The sequence below is a fragment of the Perognathus longimembris genome, chromosome 12, assembly GCF_023159225.1.
Source record: "Perognathus longimembris pacificus isolate PPM17 chromosome 12, ASM2315922v1, whole genome shotgun sequence".
NCBI lineage: Eukaryota > Metazoa > Chordata > Mammalia > Rodentia > Heteromyidae > Perognathus > Perognathus longimembris.
The window spans coordinates 29579276-29601311 of record NC_063172.1 but is presented as its reverse complement, the minus strand read 5'-3'; the positions used below and the strand labels follow the sequence as shown (position 1 = coordinate 29601311).

Below are 22036 nucleotides of genomic sequence, written 5' to 3'. Positions count from 1 at the left end.
GTACTGATTTAAGACTAATTTTTGGATTAAGAAAAGTTTAATTTACATGACATTTCAGTTGTTTTTGAAGTTTTGATATCATGGACTGAGTTTTGTCAGTTTTTATTTCTCCTCTCATATTTCTTGTTAGTTTTTTTCCCAAAATTGTGATTTTTTAAGGAGCATCTGCCAAAAATCTTATAATTTAGGAAGCAAATAGATCAGAGTGGTCCATTGAGAGCAGATATTTTTGTTAATAGAATCTTTGATTTTATTTTATGAACTTTCATTATTTAAGACTCATTTAGAAATCTATGGATTGTTATAATAAAATTTTATTTTGCTGTTATATTTGATAATACTGAAATGGAACTTTAAAAAAAGTCTAGACTTGGTTATACCACCCATGTAGTTTGCCATATGAAAAGCAAAAAAGAATACAGACATTTAAGTATTTTTTCCAATGGAAAAGTAGAAGTTTCAAGGCCAGATGTTCCATGTGAAATACATTTTAAGAAAGACAATTTACAACTAAGTAGAGAGGCTGCAGGAAAAGATTTGTAACTTAGTATAGCCTAGAACTCATATTTGATATTGGAACATGCAGATGGCTACTGCTACAATGATCAATAATGCTACAAATGATGGCATTTGACACTTGAATTTTGTGATGGTCAGGTGTCACAAATGTAAACCACTGTAAAAACAAGTATAGTTTACAGATGTTTAATATTTTGGGATGGAAGAGGTTTTGGAAATTGCAGTTGCTATTTTGACAAATTACTTAGCAGTATATGCCCTTGGATAATAATGCCATGGTTTTTAATATTAGAAATTAAAGTTTGAGTAAAAACATAATGGATGAAATTCATTTTGAAATAGCTTCATATCTTAAGCTTTAATTAATGTAGTGTTTCAGTAACTTAGAAATTATGCATGTGAATATAGTGAATAGTCCACTTTTAAATGATTTAGGATATTACTCTGGAGTTATCATAGTTAAAAAAGACATCTTTTTCTTATTAGCATACATTAATAGTTCCACTTTTAAATGACTTAGGGTATTACTCTGGAATTATCATAGTTAAAAACACATCTTTTTCTTATTAGCATACATTAATAGTGCAAGGAAGCATCATTGTAATAGTCCATAGATGTGTACAGTGTACTTGTTACTATATTCTTTCAGTTCTCCATTTGACCTCAAGCCTTTTTCAGACAGTATTTGATGGTTTTCATTATACTATCTGCAAGTGTGTCTGTGTATTGCACTTCAGTCCTTTTCACCCACTAGTACCCTCTACTTTCTCCTTTCTGATTTCCTGGGATAGTACCTCTTTTCACTCTTGTAAGTTTCATTACTATTGTTATTACTATTATAATTTTAGTCTAGATTCCATGTATGAGCAAAAACATACTATATGTAGCTTTTTGAACTTGTCTTATCTTGTTCATTGTTATCTTGTTCAATGTTTTTCAGTTATATGTTTTCCTGCAAACAACATAATTTCAATCCTTTTAAAGCTTAATACTCCTTCGTGTGTATATACTACATTTTCTTTATCCACCAATCAATTATTATTATCCAGGCTGATTCCACAGTCACTATTGTGATTAGTCTTATGATAAACGTGAATGTGCAGGTGTCTCTCAAATACTGATTTATACTTCTTCAGATATAGATCCAAAAATAGTATAGTGGGTCATAAGGTAGGATTGTTTTAAAATTTTTAGTGATTTTTTTCTTGTGATGATAGTCCTGAGGCTTGAATTCAGGCCTTGGGTCCTGTCCTTGAATCCCTGAGCATTTTTGCTCAAGGCTAGTGCTCTACCACTTGAGCCATAGCTCTAGGTCCAGCTTTTTGTTTGTTAATGGGAGGTAAGTCTCATGGACTTTGATGCTGTGTCTGTTTTGGAACTGTGATCGTTGGATCTTAGCCTCCTGTGTAACTAGGGTTATAGGTGTGAGCCACCTGTGCCTGGCAACTTTTTAATTTTAATTTAATTTTTTATTTGTTGAGTATGTCTTTTTTTTTGGTTAGTCCATTTTACACTCTACCACTAAGCCACATTCTCAGCCCCCCCTTTTAAAAATAATTTATTGTCAAAGTAATGTACAGAGGCTTATTACAGTTTCATACGTAAGGTAGTAAGTACATTTCTTATCAAACTTGTTACCTCCTCCTTTGCTCACCTTCCCCCCTCCCCAGTTCCCTCCCCACCTTCTCCCTAGTTGTACTGTTGGTTTACAGCATGCTGTCTTGTAAGTATTGCTGTTAAATTGGTTTGCCTTTTACCCTTCCAAATCTTGTGGTTAATTTCTCTTAGCATCGTCTTATGAGATCATATGTACAACTTCTACACTGATTTCCATAGTAGTTGAGCCACTTTACATTCTTCCCACACCGAGGGTTCTTTTTTCTTCCTTGTGGGATGGTAGTTGCATGCCTCTGTGCCCAGCAACTGTGGGCACAATCCTGCTCTCTCTCCCCCTGCCCCTCCTTCCCTTCTCCCCTCCCCTGCTTCTCCTTTCCAGTTCTGGTGCTTGAACTCAGGACCTCAAGCTTTCACTTGGCTTTTTTACTCATTGCTTATGTTCTACTCTTTGAGCCACACCTTTACTTCCACCTTGGATTTGTCTGTTTGGCTGGTTTCTAGCTGAGATCTCAGCCTTCTGAGTAGCATCCAGCTCCTGGCTATGTTTTATTTGCTTGAGATGTATCACTGCTCGATTGATCAATTGTCTGAAGCTACATCCTTTTTTTTTCTTTTTCTTTTTGTGCATGTGTGTTTGTTGGTCTAGGGTCTTGAACTAGGCCTGGGAGCTGTTTCTGAGTCTTTCTTTTCAAGGCTAATGCCACAGTTCCACTTCCCATTTTCTGGTGGCCAATTGGAGATACGAGTCTCATGGTCTTCTTGTCCAGGCTAGCTTTGAACTGCAATCTCAGCCTCCTAAATAGCTAGGATTACAGATAGGAGCCACCAGCACCTGGCTATATCCTTCTTTCTTTTTTTTTTTTTCCTCTTTTTTTCTAAACTGTATTTCCATGTGTTTCCAAGTTAGATGAGGCATAAAAATGGTCATTTCAATAGCAGTAATCTACTTTTAGTGTGGAACATGGAATCTAAGTGTTTTTTTTTTCTGAATAATTACTTATTGTCATAGTGTCACAGAGGGGGTTAAAGTTTTATACGTAAGGCAGTGGGTAGATTTCTTTTTTTCCCTCTTATTTATTGTCAAAGTGATGTACAGAGAGGTTACAGTTTCATACGTTAGGCCTTGGATACATTTCTTGTATTGTTTATTAACTCCTCTCTCATTTCCCCCCTCCCCCTTCCCTTTTCCCTCTCCCCCATGAGTATATCCTTCTTTCTTACAAGTACTTTAGTCATATTCCAAACGTCATGATATATTTTCATTTTCATTTGCTTTTACAAAGTTTTAAATTTCCTCCCCCTATTATGTTTTTGATGACGTATTGGCCATTCAAAAGAGTATAATTTAATTATTTGGAAGCTAACACTATTAAAATTCGGTTTAAAAAACATATATTAATATAAATCATAGCATCTCTTTTTGCCATGTGTAAGCCTGAAATTTATGGACTGTGAATACCAAACATGGCATAAAACAGTTTGATGAAAAAATAGTTATTTTTTAAAAAAATTATGAGGAAGTTTTAACTGTTGTCATTATTGGAAGCCTAAAGAATTCTGTTACGTTTTACCCTTGAGATTGTGTCCCTCCATTACTTTCTGGGCTGTAAAGGTATTATTATTATTATTATTATTTTTTTTTTTTGGCCAGTCCTGGGCCTTGGACTCAGGGCCTGAGCACTGTCCCTGGCTTCTTCCCGCTCAAGGCTAGCACCCTGCCACTTGAGCCACAGCGCCGCTTCTGGCCGTTTTCTGTATATGTGGTGCTGGGGAATCGAACCTAGGGCCTCGTGTATACGAGGCAGGCACTCTTGCCACTAGGCTATATCCCCAGCCCCAAGGTATTATTTTTATTCTTCATAGTTCTTCTAAGAAAGTAAACATTTGGTTGGGCACTGGTGGCTCAGACCTGTAATCCTAGCTTCTCAGGAGGCTGAGATCTAGGAATTGCAGTTCAAAGCCAGCCTAGACAGAAAAGTCTCCATGAGACCTTTATCTCCAGTTAACTACTCAAAAACTGTAAGTGGGGCTGAGAATATGGCCTAATGGTAGGGTGCTTGCCTTGCATACATGAAGCCCTGGGTTGGATTCCTCAGCACCACATATATAGAAAAGGCCAGAAATGGTGCTGTGGCTCAAGTGGTAGAGTGCTAGTCTTGAGCACAAAGAAGCCAGGGACAGTGCTCAAGCCTTGAGTCCAAGACCCAGGACTGGCAAAAACAAAAACTGGAAGTGGCACTGTGACTGAAAGTGGTAGAGCACTAGCCTTGAGTGAAAGAGCTCAGGGACAGTAGCCAGGCCCTGAGTTCAAGCCCTACAAAGAATTAAAAAAAAAAAAAAAAAGTAAACATTTGTATCAAAAGAAATAAGGAAGCTTTTAGTTTCCTGAGGGAGTTTCTTAGAATGTTATGAATGAGTGGAAATATGGAGTTGTAATAGAAATGCCAGTGAAACCTTAATTATAGTATTTGGTGTGGACATTATAATTTAATTTTGTAAATCCCGCCGAGATAATATTGTAGTTTTGAGAGTTTACAACTTTCCAGTGGTTCCATATTTTCTCTTTTCTTCTGGTCTTAGACCATCCCAATTGTCATATGGTGTTAAAGATAATGAAGAACATTTGATAACAGCTTCTAGCTTGTGTGTGTGTTTGTGTGCGTGTGTGTGCGTGTATGTGTGTGTGTTTCATTCACAAACTTAGTATGCCATAGTTCTCTGATTTTAAGCTTGATGACTTTTGTTTTCTTTTGCTTGAACTTGCTTATTTTGCCCTGATTTTTCTTTTCTCAATACCTGGAAGCTATTATCTTAGTTTTTAATATATGGGCAGTTTTGTATAAAGACATTATATCTTGGTTTTATTGGTCTTAACAATTTTTGCTTATTAATTTGAGTATTTTACATTTCATGCTAGTTTAAAACATCTTTTTTTAAAATTTATTTATTAATTGAACACAATTTTTTTTGACAAGGTGTTGTGCAAAAAGGGTACAGTTACATAGTAGGGCAGTGTGTACATTTCTTGTGATACCTTATGCCCTGTTTTTCTTTCCCTTCTCTAGGTCAGGTAGACATATATACAATATACAATGTATCAAGAACATATACAGTAGCCATGTGGCCTAGCCCAAGAAAATTGGCCTGGGGCTTTGAATGTAATGTCGATATTAGACAATATGTTGACAGTAGTCTTATATGAACGTACATACATAGCTTTTGAGCTATTGTATTCCACTGAGAGGTCAATTTTTGACCTTTATATGTTGAGTAGTTGTTTGGTTTTAGTTACATACTGTTTGATCGCTGCCCCAATCTTGTGGGAAATACCATTTGACAAGCAGTTTTTGGTTTCACAGACCTGGTCTCTACTGTCTCTCCGTCTCCCTTTGTTAACAGTCATATATCAGGGAGATCTTGCCCCTTTGTTTTCTGTGTTCTAGGCTTGTCTCGCTCAACATTATTTGTTGAAGTTCTGACCATTTCCCTGTGAATAACAATATTTCACCATTCCTAATCGCTACGTAGTACTCCATTGCGTATAGGAACCATATTTTTTGGATCCATTCATCTGTGGAGGGGCATCTGGGTTGTTTCCATATTTTGGCTATTGTGAATTGTGCCACGATAAACATGGAAGTACAAATGTCTTTTTGATATCTTGGGACTTGCTGTTTAGGATAGATGCCTAGGAGTGGTATGGCTGGGTCATAGAGTATACGTCTATATTGAGCTTTTTGAGAAACCTCTATACTGTTCTCCAAAGTGGTTGTACTAATTTGTACTCCCACCAATAATGGAGAAGGGTTCCTCTTTCCCCGCACCCTCTCCAGCATTTGTTGTTGCCTGAGTTCAGAGTATAGGCCATTCTAACTGGGGTGAGGTGGTATCTCAGGGTTGTTTTTATTTGCATTTCCTTTACTAGCAGGGATGTTGAACATTTCCTCATATGTTTCTTTGCCATTTTTATATCTTCTCTTGTGAAGTCTCTCTTTAGCTCCTTTGCCCATTTCCTAATTGGTTTATTGGGCTTGGAGGGGCTTAGTTTTTTGAGTTCTCTGTAGATGACAGATATTAGGCCTTTGTCTGTTGCTGTGCTGGTAAAGAACCTTTCCCATATGGTTGGCTGTCTGTCTTTCTGTTTTGGTGGCTATGTCCTTAGCTGTGAAGAAACTTTTTAATTTGTAGTAGTCCCATTTGTCGAGTCTCTCCCCTATTTGTTTTGCCCCTGGGACTATATTCAGGAAGTTCCTTCCTGTGCCTATAAGTTCTAGCGTCTTTCCTACTCTGTCCTTCAGTAGTTTCAAGGATTCAGGTCTGATATTGAGGTCCTTGATCCATTTTGAGTTGATCTTGGTGCATGGTGATAGGCTTGGGTCTACTTTGAGTTTTCTGCATATGGCTGCCCAGTTCTCCCAGCACCAGTAGTTGAAGAGGCTCTGTTTATTCCATTGTATGTCTTTAGCTCCTTTGTTGAATATCAGTTGGCTGTAAGAGTGCGGTTTTATTTCTGGATCTTCAATTCTAATCCATTGGTCTTCCGGTCTGTTTTTATACCAATACCAGGCTGTTTTTGTTATGATGGCCCTGTAGTAGAGCTTGAAGTCTGGCATTGTGATACCTCCTGCACTGCTTTTTTTGCCTAGAATTGCTTTGGCTATTCTAGGTCTTTTGCTGTTACATATGAATTTATGGATTGCTCTATTTCAGTGAAGAATGTGACTGGGATTTTGATAGGGATTGCATTGAATTTGTATAACAATTTGGGCAATATGGCCATTTTCACTATATTGATTCTGCCTACCCATGAGCATGGGAGGTCTTTCCATCTCCTTGAGTCTTCTTTTATTTCCCTTATTAGATTTTTATAGTTTTCATTAAATATGTCCGTCACGTCCTTGGTTACTTTATTCTTTTATTCTAGGTACTTTATTATTCTTTTTGGCTACTGTAAATGGAATTGTTTACATAATTTCCTTTTCTGTTTGTATATTGCTGGTGTACAGAAAAGCTGCTGACTTTTGTGGATTGATTTTGTATCCTGCTACTTTGCCAAAATGGTTTATTAGGTGTAAGAGTTTGGGGACTGAGTTTTTTGGATCCCTCAGATATAAGATCATGTCGTCTGTGAATAGGGATAACTTGATTTCTTCCTTGCCGATGTGGATCCCTTTGATGTCCTCCTCTTGCCTTATTGCTATGGATAGGGATTCCAGCACTATGTTGAAAAGAAGTGGGGAGAGTGGGCATCCTTGTCTTGTTCCTGAGTTTAGGGGGAATGATTTAAGTTTCTCTCCATTTAATACGATGTTAGCAGTTGGTCTGTTGTATATGGCTTTTATTGTTTTGAGGAATGTTCCATCTATTCCTGTTCTCTCCAAAGCTTTTAATAAGTATGGATATTGTTTTTTTGTCAAAGGCTTTTTGGGCATCAACTGAGATAACAATGTGATTCTTGATTTTAGTTCTGTTTATGTGGTGAATTACGTTGATTGATTTACGGATGTTGCAACATCCTTGTGACTGTGGGATGAAGCCTACTTGGTCATGATGTGTAATTTTCTTGATCAGTTTCTGGATCCTGTTAGCTAATATTTTATTGAGGAGCTTTGCGTCTGTGTTCATTAGTGATATTGGTCTGTAGTTCTCTTTTTTTGTTGGGTCTTAGCCTGGTTTGGGAATGAGTATGATATTAGCTTCATAGAATGAGTTTGGGATTTCTCCCTTTGTTTCTATTTCGCGGAAGAGTTTGAGGAGTATTGGTATTAGCTCCTCACTAAAGGTTTTGTAGAATTCATTGGTGAATCCATCTGGGCCTGGGCTTTTCTTTGTTGGGAGGTTCTTGATTACCTCCTGTATCTCACTGTAAGTTATTGGTTTATTTAGTTGATTTATTTCTTCTTGATTCAGTTTGGGCAGTTTGTACTTCTCTAAGAATTGATCCATTTCTGTAAAATTATTGTTTTTTACTGAGTAGAGGTTCTGGAAATAGCTCCTTATGATTGTTTGAATATCGTGTGTACCTGTTGTAATTTTTCCGGTGGAGTCCCTGATTTTACGTATATGAGTCTCTTCTTTTTTTTGTAAGTCTTGCGAGGGGTCTGTCAATTTTATTTATTTTCTCAAAGAACCAGCTTTTAGTCTTATTTATTTGTTGAATGGTCTTTCTATTTTCAATCAGATTTATCTCTTCTTTAATCTTTGTGATCTTTCTCCTCCTAGTTATTTTAGATTCGTTCATTTCTTGTTTCTCCAGTTGTTTTAGTTTCATCGTGAGGGTATTCACCTGCTCTGCTTCCATTCTTTTAATGTGAGTGCTGAGGGCAATGATCTTGCCCCTCAGTACTGCCTTAGCTGTGTCCCATAGGTTTCTTTGTGATGTATTTTCATTGTCATTGTGGCTTATGAATTCATTGATTTCATCTTTAATTTGGTCTGTGGCCCAAGTGTTGGATAACAGTATGGGGTTTAGCCTCCAAGAATGTGTATAGCCTCTGTGGTAACCGTTGTTATTGCGGGTTACCTTTAATCCACTGTGATCAGATATAATACAAGGGATGACGTCAATACTTTTGTATTTGCTGAGGTTCTTTGTGTGGGCTATGACATGGTCTATTTTGGAGTATGATCCATGGGCTGCTGAGAAGGTGTATTGGGTCTCTGTAGGGTGGAAGTTTCTGTATAGATCTGTCAGATCCATTTGGGATATGGTATTACTTAGGTCCTCAGCTCCCTTGCTGATCCTCTGGGTGTTGGATCTGTCTCTTGGAGAGAGTAGGGTATTAAAGTCTCCCACTATGATTGTGTTTGCGTCTATCTTGTTCTGTAATTCTGTGAGAATTTGCTTGACATATGTAGAGCCTCTTTTGTTCGGTGAGTATACATTTATCACCGTGATGTCTTGATTTTGGTTTTTCCTTGTATTAAAATGTAGTGTCCTGGGGCTGGGGATATGGCCTATGGGAAGGGGGCAGGGCCGGTTCGGCCAGTTCAGGCTCCTGGGCAGTCTTGGGGCTGCTCCGCCCTTCCCCTGCTAAACTCCTGTGACTTCCCAGAGCCTGATGTGAGCTTTCCGCCTGATTTGGGGGTTCTTTGTTCCCTTGGGGTGGGGAGGGGGAGGGAGGGAGATCTAGCTTCTTTGTAGGGTTTGGGCCTCTGCTAGCTGTTCTCCCATTGGGGGAGGCGGTAATGGGGGACTCACTGGTCCTGGATTGTGTGTGTGCCCCGCACCGCCGTTGTTCCTTTCGGGGGTGGAGTGCTGTGGTATGGCTAAAGGTCGTGGTGGCGTCCCCGGCTCTCCCCTTCTGCACTGCTGGGTTCCCCAGCCGCTTTTGTCCCTTCCAGGTGTGGACCCGAACTTCCCGTCGCCGCCGTCGCTTTGTGTCTTGGTCCGCACTCTCCCTGGTGTCCAAGGAGTCCCGCTGTCTGGACTCTGCGCTCCCGGCAGTCGGTCTGCCGATCGCCGGCTCCCCTTTCCCATCCTGGCCCAGTTCTGGCCAGGGTTGGCTGGTGGGGGTAGGGTGCCCCGTATATTCTCCGGCTCCGTGTAGGTTTTCGGCTCTTCTTTTTTGCTCCTTTTTGTTTTCCTGCGTTTCTCCACTGCTTCTGGCTGCTGGTTTTGCTGGGTTCTTGATGGGGTGTTGGGTGCTAGAGTTCCCAGCTCGCTATTCAGTTGGATTGCCTCCCTACTGTGGCGGTGCCATCTTCCCTCCTAAAACATCTTTTTTTGTGGTCTGAATTTTGTTCCTTTTTTCCTTGTCTTATTTTGGATTATATAGTTATTCTGTTTTATCTGTGGTTTTTTTGCTTTCTGTGATTTTAGTTACTGGAGGTCAGCCGTGGTCTTAAAATATTAAATGGAAAATTCTGGAAATAGGAAGTTATAAGTGCTATACTGAAAGTCATTTTGAGTAGGGAAATGAAATTCCTGGACATGAATAATTCCTTTGTTCAACCTATGTGCTTGCCTACTGCTGCTTAGTCACTTAGTAATGATCAGTTTTCACATGCCTGTTGTATTTTTGCAGTGCCTCTGTTCAAATTATCTTATTTTAACAATGGCTCCAAAGAGCAAGAATGCTGCTGCTGATAATTTTATTATGCTGATTTATCATTATCTTATTGTTAGTTATAGTTGTTTTACCCTGCCTTATTTATAAATTAAGCTTCATTAGAAATACATATGTATAGGTCAAAACAAATATATAGGACTCAGAACCACATTTCCAATTACCCAGAAAAAAACTGAGCATTTTCAGGCATTCACTAAAGACCCTGGAATGTATCCTTTCCATAAAAGAATGGCTGTCTTTTAGCCTTCTATTTAGTTACTATTATTAATTTTATTACCTCTATCTTTTATTGTTTTTTGTAGTCCTATGGAATATCACATATAATTTATCACTGCCTACTCTCAGTATTACATCTCTTCACAGATACAGATCATCCCTTACATTAGAGTGCTTACAGTGGTATAAACACTATACTTCTTTTTATTCCATACCATAATTTTTGATAATACTGTCATAACTCTTTCATATTTGGTATACATAGTAATATATTACTTTTTAGAACAGTTACCTTTTAAGGAAATTTTTTTTTTTGTGGCCAGTCCTGGGCCTTGAACTCTGGCCTGAGCACTGTCCCTGGCCTCCTTTTGCTCAAGGCTAGCACTCTGCCACTTGAGCCATAGTGCCACTTCTGGCCGCTTTCCATATATGTGGTGCTGGGGAATTGAACCCAGGGCTTCATGTATATGAGGCAAGCACTCTTGTCACTAGGCCATATTCCCAGCCCCACCTGATCATTTTTGGTAATATTTATGTAGATCAAAAGTTTTCATCTAGTATTTTTTTTCTTTTTGTTTTCGATGCTGGTCCTGAGCTTGAACTCAGGAACTAGGTACGGTCCCTCAGCTTCTTTGCCCAAGGCTGATACTCTACCACTTGAGCCACAGCTCTATTTCCAGCCTTTTGTTGGTTAATTGGAAATGGAAGTTTCCTACCTGAGAAGGCTTTGAATCAGCATCCTCAGTTCTCAGCCACCTGAGTAGCTGGTTCCTGGTTTATCTAGTGGCATTTTATTTCAGCTTGACAAACTTTCTTTAAAAATTCATAGTCTGTTTCATATTGCTGCAAATTCTTTTAGTTTTTATGTCTTTGAGAAATTTTTGGCTAGCTGGGCGCTGTAATTCTAGATACTCACAAGGCTAAGATTTAGAAGATTGTGGTTCAAGGGTAGCCAAGGCAGAATAGTTTATAGGACTACATCTCCAATTAACCAGCACAAAATTGAACAAGTAGGAAGCCCTGAGTTCAAACCTTGTTACAGGCAAAATACTAAAAAATTTGCTACTATCTTGCTTAAAAATGCTGATTTCTGCATTCAGTCTTGGAGGTAATTCTTGCTTTTGTGCAAGGGTTTCCTTTTGAAATAGAAGCTCTGACTACTTTTTCTTTAAAAGAGGACTAGTGTGATACCATGTACCTGTAATACTAATTTTTTTGGTAGGCATATGTGGGATGATTGCTGTCTGCAGCTGTTCGAAGCTGTTAGAGGATGGCCTAGCAAAAATCACAGAACCCAAGCTGAAATGTAACTGAAAAGAACTTGGAGCATGGCTCAAATTGTAGAACACTTGCTTAGCAAACTGAAGGCACTCAATTCAAAATCCAGTTACTGCAAAAGATGCAATGAATGAGAAAAAGATGGCAAAATATTAGAAGATGAAAGCATGTTAGAGAATAGAAATAGCTTAAAATAATAGTCTGTTTCTGAACTTTCTTATCTCTTTAGTGAACGAATACTAATACTGCCACGAATACTAATACGAATACTAAAACTGCCACTTAGATAATCCAGTTTCTGTTTTTGAACTTTCTCATCTCTTTTGTGCACTAATATTATTTGTAAAAAAAAACACAAACCTGTCACTTGGACAATCTGTCCAACTTATCAACCTAGTTTTCTTATTTGTTAAACAAGAATGACAGTATCATTTAGGATCTTTGTGATAGTTGTGAGTAGTGGATGTAGAACTTCTTGCATTGCTTGTGCCAGTGATAACTAGTCACTCAGCCTGTTATTTTTGCAATGCAAGATTTACTCACTTAAAAAGTTTTCTTCATGAATAAGTTATATCTGTCATAGGATGAGCTGTCATCTCCCTAATAGCAAAAGTGATAATTGTTAATAAAAATGTAATTTTGCCAGCATGTGTATATGTAATTTGGAGATTAAGATCCATTCAATTATCAGTGTTATATTTCTTTGACTTTATAATTTTTCTTGAAGTGTACAGTTAAAAATTTCTTTATGAGTAAGTATGTTCAAAAATCAAATACTTTCCTATTTAAATGCTATCAACTTTTATTTTGTGGATACTGCATATTCTAAAGTACTCCTTGTATGGCTGGTGCTTTTCTTTGACTCTGTTCCACTATCTCAAGGCTCTTGTGTTGTTTTCTTTTTTTTGTGTGTGTGTGTGTGTGTGTGTGCTGATCCTGGGCCTTGAACTCAGGGCCTGGACACTGTCCTTAAGCTGTTTTTGTTTAAGGCTAACACTCTACAACTTGACCAACAACTCTACTCCAGCTTTTTTGTTGGTTAATTGGAGGTAAGAGTCTCATGGACTTTGCTGCCCAGGCTAGCTTTGACCTATGATCCTCAGATCTCAGCCTCCTGAGTAGGATTGCAAGTGAGAGCCATCAGTGCCCAGCTCTAGGCTCTTTTTCTTTTTCTTTTCTTTTTTTTTTTTTTTGGAGGAAATGTAAAAAAATTTATTAATTTACTTTGTAAAAACCTATTACATATAATCATGTAATAAGATTTTTGTTATGTTGGTTTTTGAACTACTATAATATAAGGAAAATCCAGCCTCACAGATATGTAGTTGAAAAAAGCCTTTTCAGATAATTGTGGCTATTCCTGGATGTGACACCCATGCTTGCACAAATGGCTGTTTCTTTTTTTTTATATATATTTTTATTATTAATTGAACATAAATTTTTTTACAAGGTGTTGTGCAAAGAGGGTGCAGTTACATAGTAGGGCAGTGTGTACATTTCTTGTGATATCTTACAACCTGTTTTTCCATCCCTTGTCTAGGTCAGGTAGACCCATATGCAATATACAATGTATCAAGCACATATACAGTGTTCACAGACTTGGTCTCTACTGTCTCTCCGTCTCCCTTTGTTAACAGTCATATATTAGGGAGATCATGCCCCTTTGTTTTCTGTTTTCTAGGCTTGTCTCACTCAACATTATTGGTTCGAGTTCTGACCATTTCCCTGCGAATAACAATATTTCACCATTCCTAATCGCTATGTAGTATTCCATTGTGTATAAGTACCATATTTTTTGGATCCATTCGTCTGTGGAGGGGCATCTGGGTTGTTTCCATATTTTGGCTATTGTGAATTGTGCCACGATAAACATGGAAGTACAAATGTCTTTTTGATATCTTGGGTTTTGCTGTTTAGGATAGATGCCTAGGAGTGGTATGGCTGGGTCATAGGGTAGGTCTATATTGAGCTTTTTGAGAAACCTCCATACTGTTCTCCAAAGTGGTTGTACTAATTTGCACTCCCACCAACAATGGAGAAGGGTTCCTCTTTCCCCACAGCCCCTCCAGCATTTGTTGTTTCCTGAGTTCAGAGTATAGGCCATTCTAACTGGGGTGAGGTGGTATCTCAGGGTTGTTTTTATTTGCATTTCCTTTACTAGCAGGGATGTTGAGCATTTCCTCATGTGTTTCTTTGCCATTTTTATATCTTCTCTTGTGAAGTCTCTCTTTAGCTCTTTTGCCCATTTCCTAATAGGTTTATTGGGCTTGGAGGGGCTTAGTTTTTTGAGTTCTCTGTAGATGACAGATATCAGGCCTTTGTCTGTTGCTGTGCTGGTAAATATCCTTTCCCATATCGTTGGCTGTCTTTCTATTTTGGTGGCTATGACCTTAGCTGTGCAGAAACTTTTTAATTTGTAGTAGTCCCATTTGTTGAGTCTTTCCCCTATTTGTTGTGCCCCAGGGACTCTATTCAGGAAGTTCCTTCCTGTGCCTATAAGTTCTAGTGTCTTTCCTACTCTGTCCTTCAGTAGTTTCAAGGATTCAGGTCTGATATTGAGGTCCTTGATCCATTTTGAGTTGATCTTGGTGCATGGTGATAGGCTTGGGTCTACTTTGAGTTTTCTGCATATGGCTGCCCAGTTCTCCCAGCACCAGTAGTTGAAGAGGCTCTGTTTATTCCATTGTATGTCTTTAGCTCCTTTGTTGAATATCAGTTGGCTGTAAGAGTGCGGTTTTATTTCTGGGTCTTCAATTCTAATCCACTGGTCTTCCGATCTGTTTTTATACCAATACCATGCTGTTTTTGTTATGATGGTCTAGGCTCTTTTTCAAATGTTCAGATTTAATGCAACCTTTGCTTTCTCAGCATCCACTTATTCTTCAGCCCATTGTAATCTGCCTTCTTTATCATTCTAATTAAACAATTCTTTTGTAGTAATCTGTTAGAATCTTAATTTTTGATTTGCTAGCTTGAGATGATTGTAGATACTATAATACACATATTTTGTGAAGAATTAAATTTGTGTTTGTTTTCAGAAGATGTAGTAATATTAAGGAGTGAATCTTGCTTTGTGTTGATGCTTATTTTTGCTGATCAACCTGTTGAACTTGTCTTTATATTTTGCCTTATATTTCCAACAGTATGCTATTTAGTTTTGATAGCATATATTACTATTTGACTTAACACGTCCAAATCTTGTCCAGATTAGAGACCATCTTTAATTCAGTATCTTATTTATTGAGATAAACAAGATATTTGCCTTTAGGTCATATTTGCTTTATAGGAAAAATAAGAAATGCCATTGTTCTCTGTAAATAATGTTCTACCACTTGAAGTACAAATGCCAGTGCCACAAAAGGGAACATTATATAAGGTTTTCTTTTTTTCTTTTTCTTTTTTGTCTGTCGTGGGGCTTGAACTTGGGGCCTGGTTGCTGTCCCTGAGCTTTTTTGCTCAAGGCTAGTGCTCTAAGCCACAGTTTTACTTCCTGTTTTCTTGTGGTTAATGGGAGATAAGAATCTCTCACGGGGCTGGGGATATAGCCTAGTGGCAAGAGTGCCTGCCTAGGATACACGAGGCCCTAGGTTCGATTCCCCAGCACCACATATACAGAAAACGGCCAGAAGCGGCGCTGTGGCTCAAGTGGCAGAGTGCTAGCCTTGAGCGGGAAGAAGCCAGGGACAATGGTCAGGCCCTGAGTCCAAGGCCCAGGACTGGCCAAACAAAATTAAAAAAAAAAAAAAAAAAGAATCTCAAGGACTTTTTTTCCCTAACTGGCTTCAAACCACTATCCTCAGATCTCAGCCTCCTGAGTAGCTAGGATTATAGGCATGAGCCACCAGCCTTCTGCTCTGCCTCTTGTTCTGTGCTCAGTGTTATTCTTGTCATTGTGTATCTGGTGGATGATGGTTTTCAACTTTCAAATTACTAGAATTATAAAGGTTAAGGGTGTAAGTATGCATGCAGCATGAAGTTGTTAGCATGAAAGTAATAGATTTATTTGCATACAGTGCTTGTCATATTTTTCTTCTGTTAAGAACTTTTGTCAGGAAATGACATTCTTGCTTGTTTCATGAGGAGCAAAGAGCAATATTTTCAGAAATAGCTATGTGGTCCTCAAGAGGAAACATTCTTTTGCAATGAAATACATTCACTAGACATTTTGGAAAAATTGCATCTTAAGTAAGAAAGATGTAAATGTAGTGTGTTTGGGATTAAAAGTTAGCTGAAAATATTTTAGCTAATACTTTTGAGAACAGAGTTTATTTTGTATGTAATTGGAGGTTTCAGTGAAGTAAAGATGTTTAATAGTCTAAAGTGGTGCTTACTGTTAAAAAGCATATGATAAACTCAAAACAAATGAGGGAACCAATTTCATTTTTAATGGTAAGTATTAAATTTACTTTCTATTCTTAGTCTTATTTTCTTTAGTTTTATTTAATTTGATTGGGACTAGAAGTCTTGTAATTGACATAATTAAAATATCATTGAAGCAAAAACAAGTTCAGATTATGAATAGGATTATTTTCTAATTATGTTTGTATATAATCATAATTTTTATGACTACAATTAAGAAAAAAGTAGCATGATTAGTGATTATAGTTTGTAAGGAAGAGTTGATAACTGTGAATGTATATAGCTCTTTGAAAACTCATATTTAGCTTACCTTATTTCACCCTGTTTTTGCTAATAACATTTCAGAAATAAAAGTAATTTGTTCTTTCCTTTGCTTTAACTTGTTTGTCATCATATGTATACCAGATTTATTGGACTGCAGTAGTTTTAATGCATTTTGGCTGCAATGCTATTTATGATATCATTGTAATCTATATTTAGTATGTGATTTCAGTGTTAAATATTTTCATAATTATGGTAGTTTTGGCAGTTTGTGTGGAACTTTTTCACATATCTTTAATGAACATGTTTTACTTCTGAACTTTTGAAGAAACCACATGTTTATGAAATTAATAGTGTGCTTTTCATGTTAACATTTTACAGTAATGTTAGACTGGACATTTTAAAGAACAACTTGAACTGAAAGTAATTATAGTCAAGCTTTCTTTTCAGTATTAGCCTTTTAGAACTTAAAGTTTAAACAGTAGATTCATTTTAAAGAATGAATGATGAGCCAGCTGCTGGTTGCTCATGCCTGTAATCCTTGCTATCAGGAGTCTGATATCTGAGGATGGCAGTTCAAAGCCAACCTGCCCAGGAAAGTGTGTGAGACTATTATCTCCAGTTAACCACCTGAAAACTAGAAGTAGCACTACTGCTCAAAGTTGTGGAGTGCTCAAGCTTTAAGAAAAAGCTCAGGGACAGCGCGCAGGCCTTGAGTTCAAGCCCCACAACCAACAACAACAACAAAAACAGTGAATGATGAAGTTGTTTTGTGGAATGAAACTAAAGCTTTTCTGGTTTATGGTATCAAATATTTAAATTTTTTTCTTATCAAATATTTTCTTCCCCCTCCTCCCACTGTATCACTAGCATTTGAAGCCAAGCTGATTTGTAAACGTTTCACTTTTTGTTAATAAATTCCCTTACGTGTGATTAAATAAATTTTTTTCTAAAGGAGGTTTCCATAGCTCTTGCCTCTGGTACCCTATCATATTGTCAGATGTAGTGATTATTATTTTCATTCTTAGAAATTTTGTTTAATGTACATCAAATACATGAACTAAATTAGTTGCTATTACAAAATTAGTGGGGATAAATCAATTAGTGAATTGATGAACAGGATACCACCATTCACCCTTCCTGTTGGTATCTTTGCTCTTATATGGATTTTTCTTTCTTTTTTTTTTTTTTGGCCAGTCCTGGGCCTTGGACTCAGGGCCTGAGCACTGTCCCTGGCTTCTTTTTGCTCAAGGCTAGCACTCTGCCACTTGAGCCACAGCGCCGCTTCTGGCCGTTTTCTGTATATGTGGTGCTGGGGAATCGAACCTAGGGCCTCGTGTATCCTAGGCAGGCACTCTTGCCACTAGGCTATATCCCCAGCCCTATATGGATTTTTCTTTTAAGTTAAAAGGTGTTTTATTCTTATCTTAATTTTTTACTTTAAAAGAACATCAGAAGTTGACCAGATGTTTTTACTTATTACTCTCTTATGTACATTTTCTTCTTCGTGTGTGTATGTGTGTATGTGTGTGTGTGTGTGTGTGTGTGTGTGTGTGTATGTGTGTGTGTCTGCCAGTCTTAGGGCTTGAAATCAGGGCTTTGGCACTGTTCCTGAGATGCTTGTGTGCAACACTAGCATTCTACCACTTGAGCAATAGCACTACTTCCTGCTTTTTCTGTTGATGTGCTACTGAAGAATTGAACCTGGGCTTCATGCATGCTAGGGAAGCACTCTTCCACCAAGCCACCTCCCCAGCCCCCTAATGCCTTTTTTAGAAAAACAATTCATGCTTGTTAATTCCAGTTTAAATCCTAATTTACTTTTTGAGCTATTCATACACTCTTCCCATTTTTGCCCCTCTACTGGAATCACTAAATCTCCTTTATTACAGTTTGCTGATGATAGCCTCCTACTAATTACCAAATCCTGAAACAGTTCAACTATAGGACTGACTGTATCGCCATCATTATTATTACCCTGTTTTTATTGAACTGCTCTATGCCTTTAACTTCTGCTATTGTGTGTACTCTGATGTATTTATTTTTGGAAAATTTTTAATTAGCAGAAATACTTTCGAAGATTTCTAATTAGCGTAAATATTGTATATATTCTGGTTATATATTTTTTTAAAAAATTAGTATATATTAGTTGTATAAGGGAGGTTTCATTGGGACATTCCCATACATGCATATTCGGCCTTATTTTATTAACCATCTTTCCTTGTAATATACCACACACATTTATACTATTTTGCTTTTGTTAATGGGTCTTCCCCCATTTAGAACATTACTATGTCAAAGGTTCTTTTCCTTTGATACTGTGAATTGAACCCAGGGCATTGTGTATGCTACACAAGTGCTCTATCACTGAGGCTCTACATTATAGTCCCTTATATCACATCATGTTTTTTGTTATTTTTAGTGGTACTGGGGTTTGAATTCATGCTTTTACAATTGCTCTCTACCACTTGAGCCAGGCCTCTGGCTCCTTTTCCTTTAGTTACTTTGAATAGGTCTTGGATTTATACCCAGTCTGGCCTGAACTGTGGTCCTCCTTTTTTTTTTTTTTTTTTTTTTTTTTTTTTTTTTTATTGCCAGTCCTGGGCCTTGGACTCAGGGCCTGAGCACTATCCCTGGCTTCTTTTTGCTCAAGGCTAGCACTCTGCCACTTGAGCCACAGCACCACTACTGGCTGTTTTCTATATATGTGGTGCTGGGGAATTGAACCCAGGGCTTCATGTATACGAGGCAAGCACTCTTGCCACTAGGCCATATTCCCAGCCCTGTGGTCCTCCTTTTTATACTTTCGGCTTAGGTGGGATGATAGGCATTTATTGTTGATCCCAATTATTGATTGAGATAGGGTCTCAGGAACTTTTTGCACAGGCTGGACTCTAATCTCAATTTTCCCAATATCTTCTCCCTGAGAAGCTAGATTTACAGGCATTAGCCACTATTCCTGGTCCCTCTTCATTGGACTTGAAGTATTATATTAAAAGACATATACCATAATTAGTGGAAACTTTAATCAACTCAAAAATAACTCATAACAATGCAAACATTGGATGGATCTTGTTTTTTGATCCAATTTGATATTCTTCAATCTTTCTGCTTTATTTTAATCAATATACAAACATAATTTAAAGGCTAAATATAGTGATACATTAACAAGTTTCATTTCTACTTTTGCCATCTTTATATTTGTACTCCCCTACAGATACTTTTATCAGTTTAAAAAATACTTCTTATAAAAAATTTATTAGTATATCATGGTTGTGCAAGTAGGTTTCCTTGTGACATTTCCATACATACATATGTACGTACATATATATGTGTATACATACAATGACTTCTGGTCAGATTTCTCTGCTTTATCATACTCTTCCTTCCTCTCCCCTTTTTAAAAACAATTTCAACAGATTTAATTGTTCTATTTTCATATGTGCAAATAAAGTGCTTTGAATATATCCACTCTCCTTTGTTTTCCCTAATTTATGTTTCTGTTATTCACATCAAAACCCAGTTAAGCTTCCTATCTAATATAAATACAAGTGAAAAAATGTTAAATGGAATCCAAAGGACTCTAAAGATGTTTAAAATTAATCATTAAAGGACTACATCTTGGCCAAAGTGGTAGAGCACCTGCCAAGCAAGCACAAGGCCCTGAATTCAAACCTCAGTACCACGCACACAGAAATCATTGAAGTTGAATAAAAGCGAGCTTTTATCCTAAATTGTGAGGAATTTAACATATAAACAAATGGGAGAAAATTTATTCCATGCATTGAGATGGCAATAATAACAATTATTATTTTTATGCCAGTCTTGGGGCTTGAACTCAGGGCTCAAGCTCTGTTCCTGAGCTGTTTTTCTCAAGAATAGTACTCTACTAATTGAGCCATATACAGCTCTACCTTTGGTGATTAATTGGAGATATGAATCTCCTGGGCTGGCTTCAGATCTCAGCCTCCTGAGTAGCTAGGATTATATGGCAAGCTGGAAATTATATAAAAGCTGCATATATTATTAAAGATTAATATTATTTTATTAACATAGTAATACCTTTTGCTAAAGCCTTAAATAAGAATTCATTGGATATTTGGATGTTGTCAAGTAGTTCGTTTTGATACCAGGTTAAGAAGATGAAGATTTAGTTTTAAACTACTTATTTTCTTTTATTGTTTTTGAAAGGTATATTTCCTAGCTAGATTAAAAAATTATTATGTAGTTGTACAACGAATTTACAGTTCCATAATCAGGTTGTCACTGCTTCCATTGTTTTCCTCATTTCCCCCTTCCATCCTTAATCTCAGGTTCATTTTTACATAATGTACATTAATATAATGACTGTCACCCTTCCTCTCTCCATTCATGTCCCCCCCTCTCTTATCCTCTCCCCACAAATCTGTTTCAATGTTCTGGTGTTCGTTTTGTTAAACAGTACATTCGTTGTTCAGATGAGTTACACCTCCCCTAAGTTTTAACAGTTTTTTAAATGCTATTTGAGAATGCAAATATTGAAACTAACACAGATTTTTAGCACTAAAAAGTAAGGTGAGAAGTCTACCTAAGTATCTTCCATAGGAAGCCATAAATTTCACATATTAAATAAAAATTTTAGGTCTTAAATGTGATTGATATGTTTGTTTTTCTTTTTTTAAAATAAAAACAGGATGACCATGAAAGCTGTGGTTCTAATTCTACTAACCGTAGTACTTCAGAGAACACAAAATCATCAATAAAACCTCGAAAAGTTCAGCAGGCTGCTCCTACAGATCCTGATTTACCACCAGGTAACTTGTAATGGATGTGAAAATCTAGAATTTCAGTTATTATTGATCATTGTTTTAGTCTACTAGAATATACCTTTTAGGTTTTTATCATTGTAAAACTTATAGGTTATATGTACATGTGTATTTACTATTTGATTTGATATTGGGTCCAGATCCCTCAAAAATAACTTTGAGTAGATTTTGATCTCAGTTTCTGAGATTCTTTCTTTTTTTTTTTATTAATTAAATTTTGTTGACAAGGCGTTGTGAAAAAGAGGTACATATCTTGTGATATCTTTAAAAAATTTTTTATCATCAAACTGATGTATGGAGAGGTTACAGTTTCATACGTTAGGCATTGGATACATTTCTTGTACTGTTTGTTACCTCGTCCCACATTCCCCCCTACTCCCTCCCCCTTTCCCTTTCCCCCCCATGAATTGTTCAGTTCATTTACACCAAACAGTTTTGCAAGTATTGCTTTTGTAGTTGTTTGACTTTTTTTTACCCCATGTCTCACGATTTTGGTATTCCCTTTCAATTTCCTAGTTCTAATACCAGTATACACGGTTTCCAATATACTCAGATAAGATACAGAGATAGTGTAGGTACAACCACAGGAAGGGGATACAAGAAGATCATCAATAATAGAAGCTACAGTCACACATAGCACGTTGAAAGTAGTTACAACAGTGATATAACAATCATTTCCATAACATGGAGTTCATTTCACTTAGCATCATCTTATGTGGTCATAAGGGTATAGCTATTGGGCTCTTATGATCCTCTGCTGTGACTTGCCTAAACCTGTGCTAATTATTCCCTATAAAGGAGACCATAGAGTCCATGTTTCTTTGGGTCTGGCTCACTTCACTTAGTATAATTTTTTCCAAGTTCTTCCATTTCCTTACAAATGGGACAATGTCATTCTTTCTGATAGAG

At 37.2% G+C, this 22036-nt stretch overlaps 1 protein-coding gene across 8 annotated transcripts in view; it reads left to right on the top strand.

The window, feature by feature from the left end:
* Vps13b (vacuolar protein sorting 13 homolog B) overlaps nt 1-22036 on the top strand; it is a 535466-nt gene that overhangs the window by 9399 nt on the left and 504031 nt on the right. For all 8 annotated transcript variants that reach the window (XM_048359303.1, XM_048359299.1, XM_048359305.1 and 5 more), the window contains exon 4: nt 20995-21115. In XM_048359303.1, the coding sequence (XP_048215260.1) occupies nt 20995-21115 (121 nt within the window). The remainder of the gene's footprint in view (nt 1-20994; nt 21116-22036) is intronic.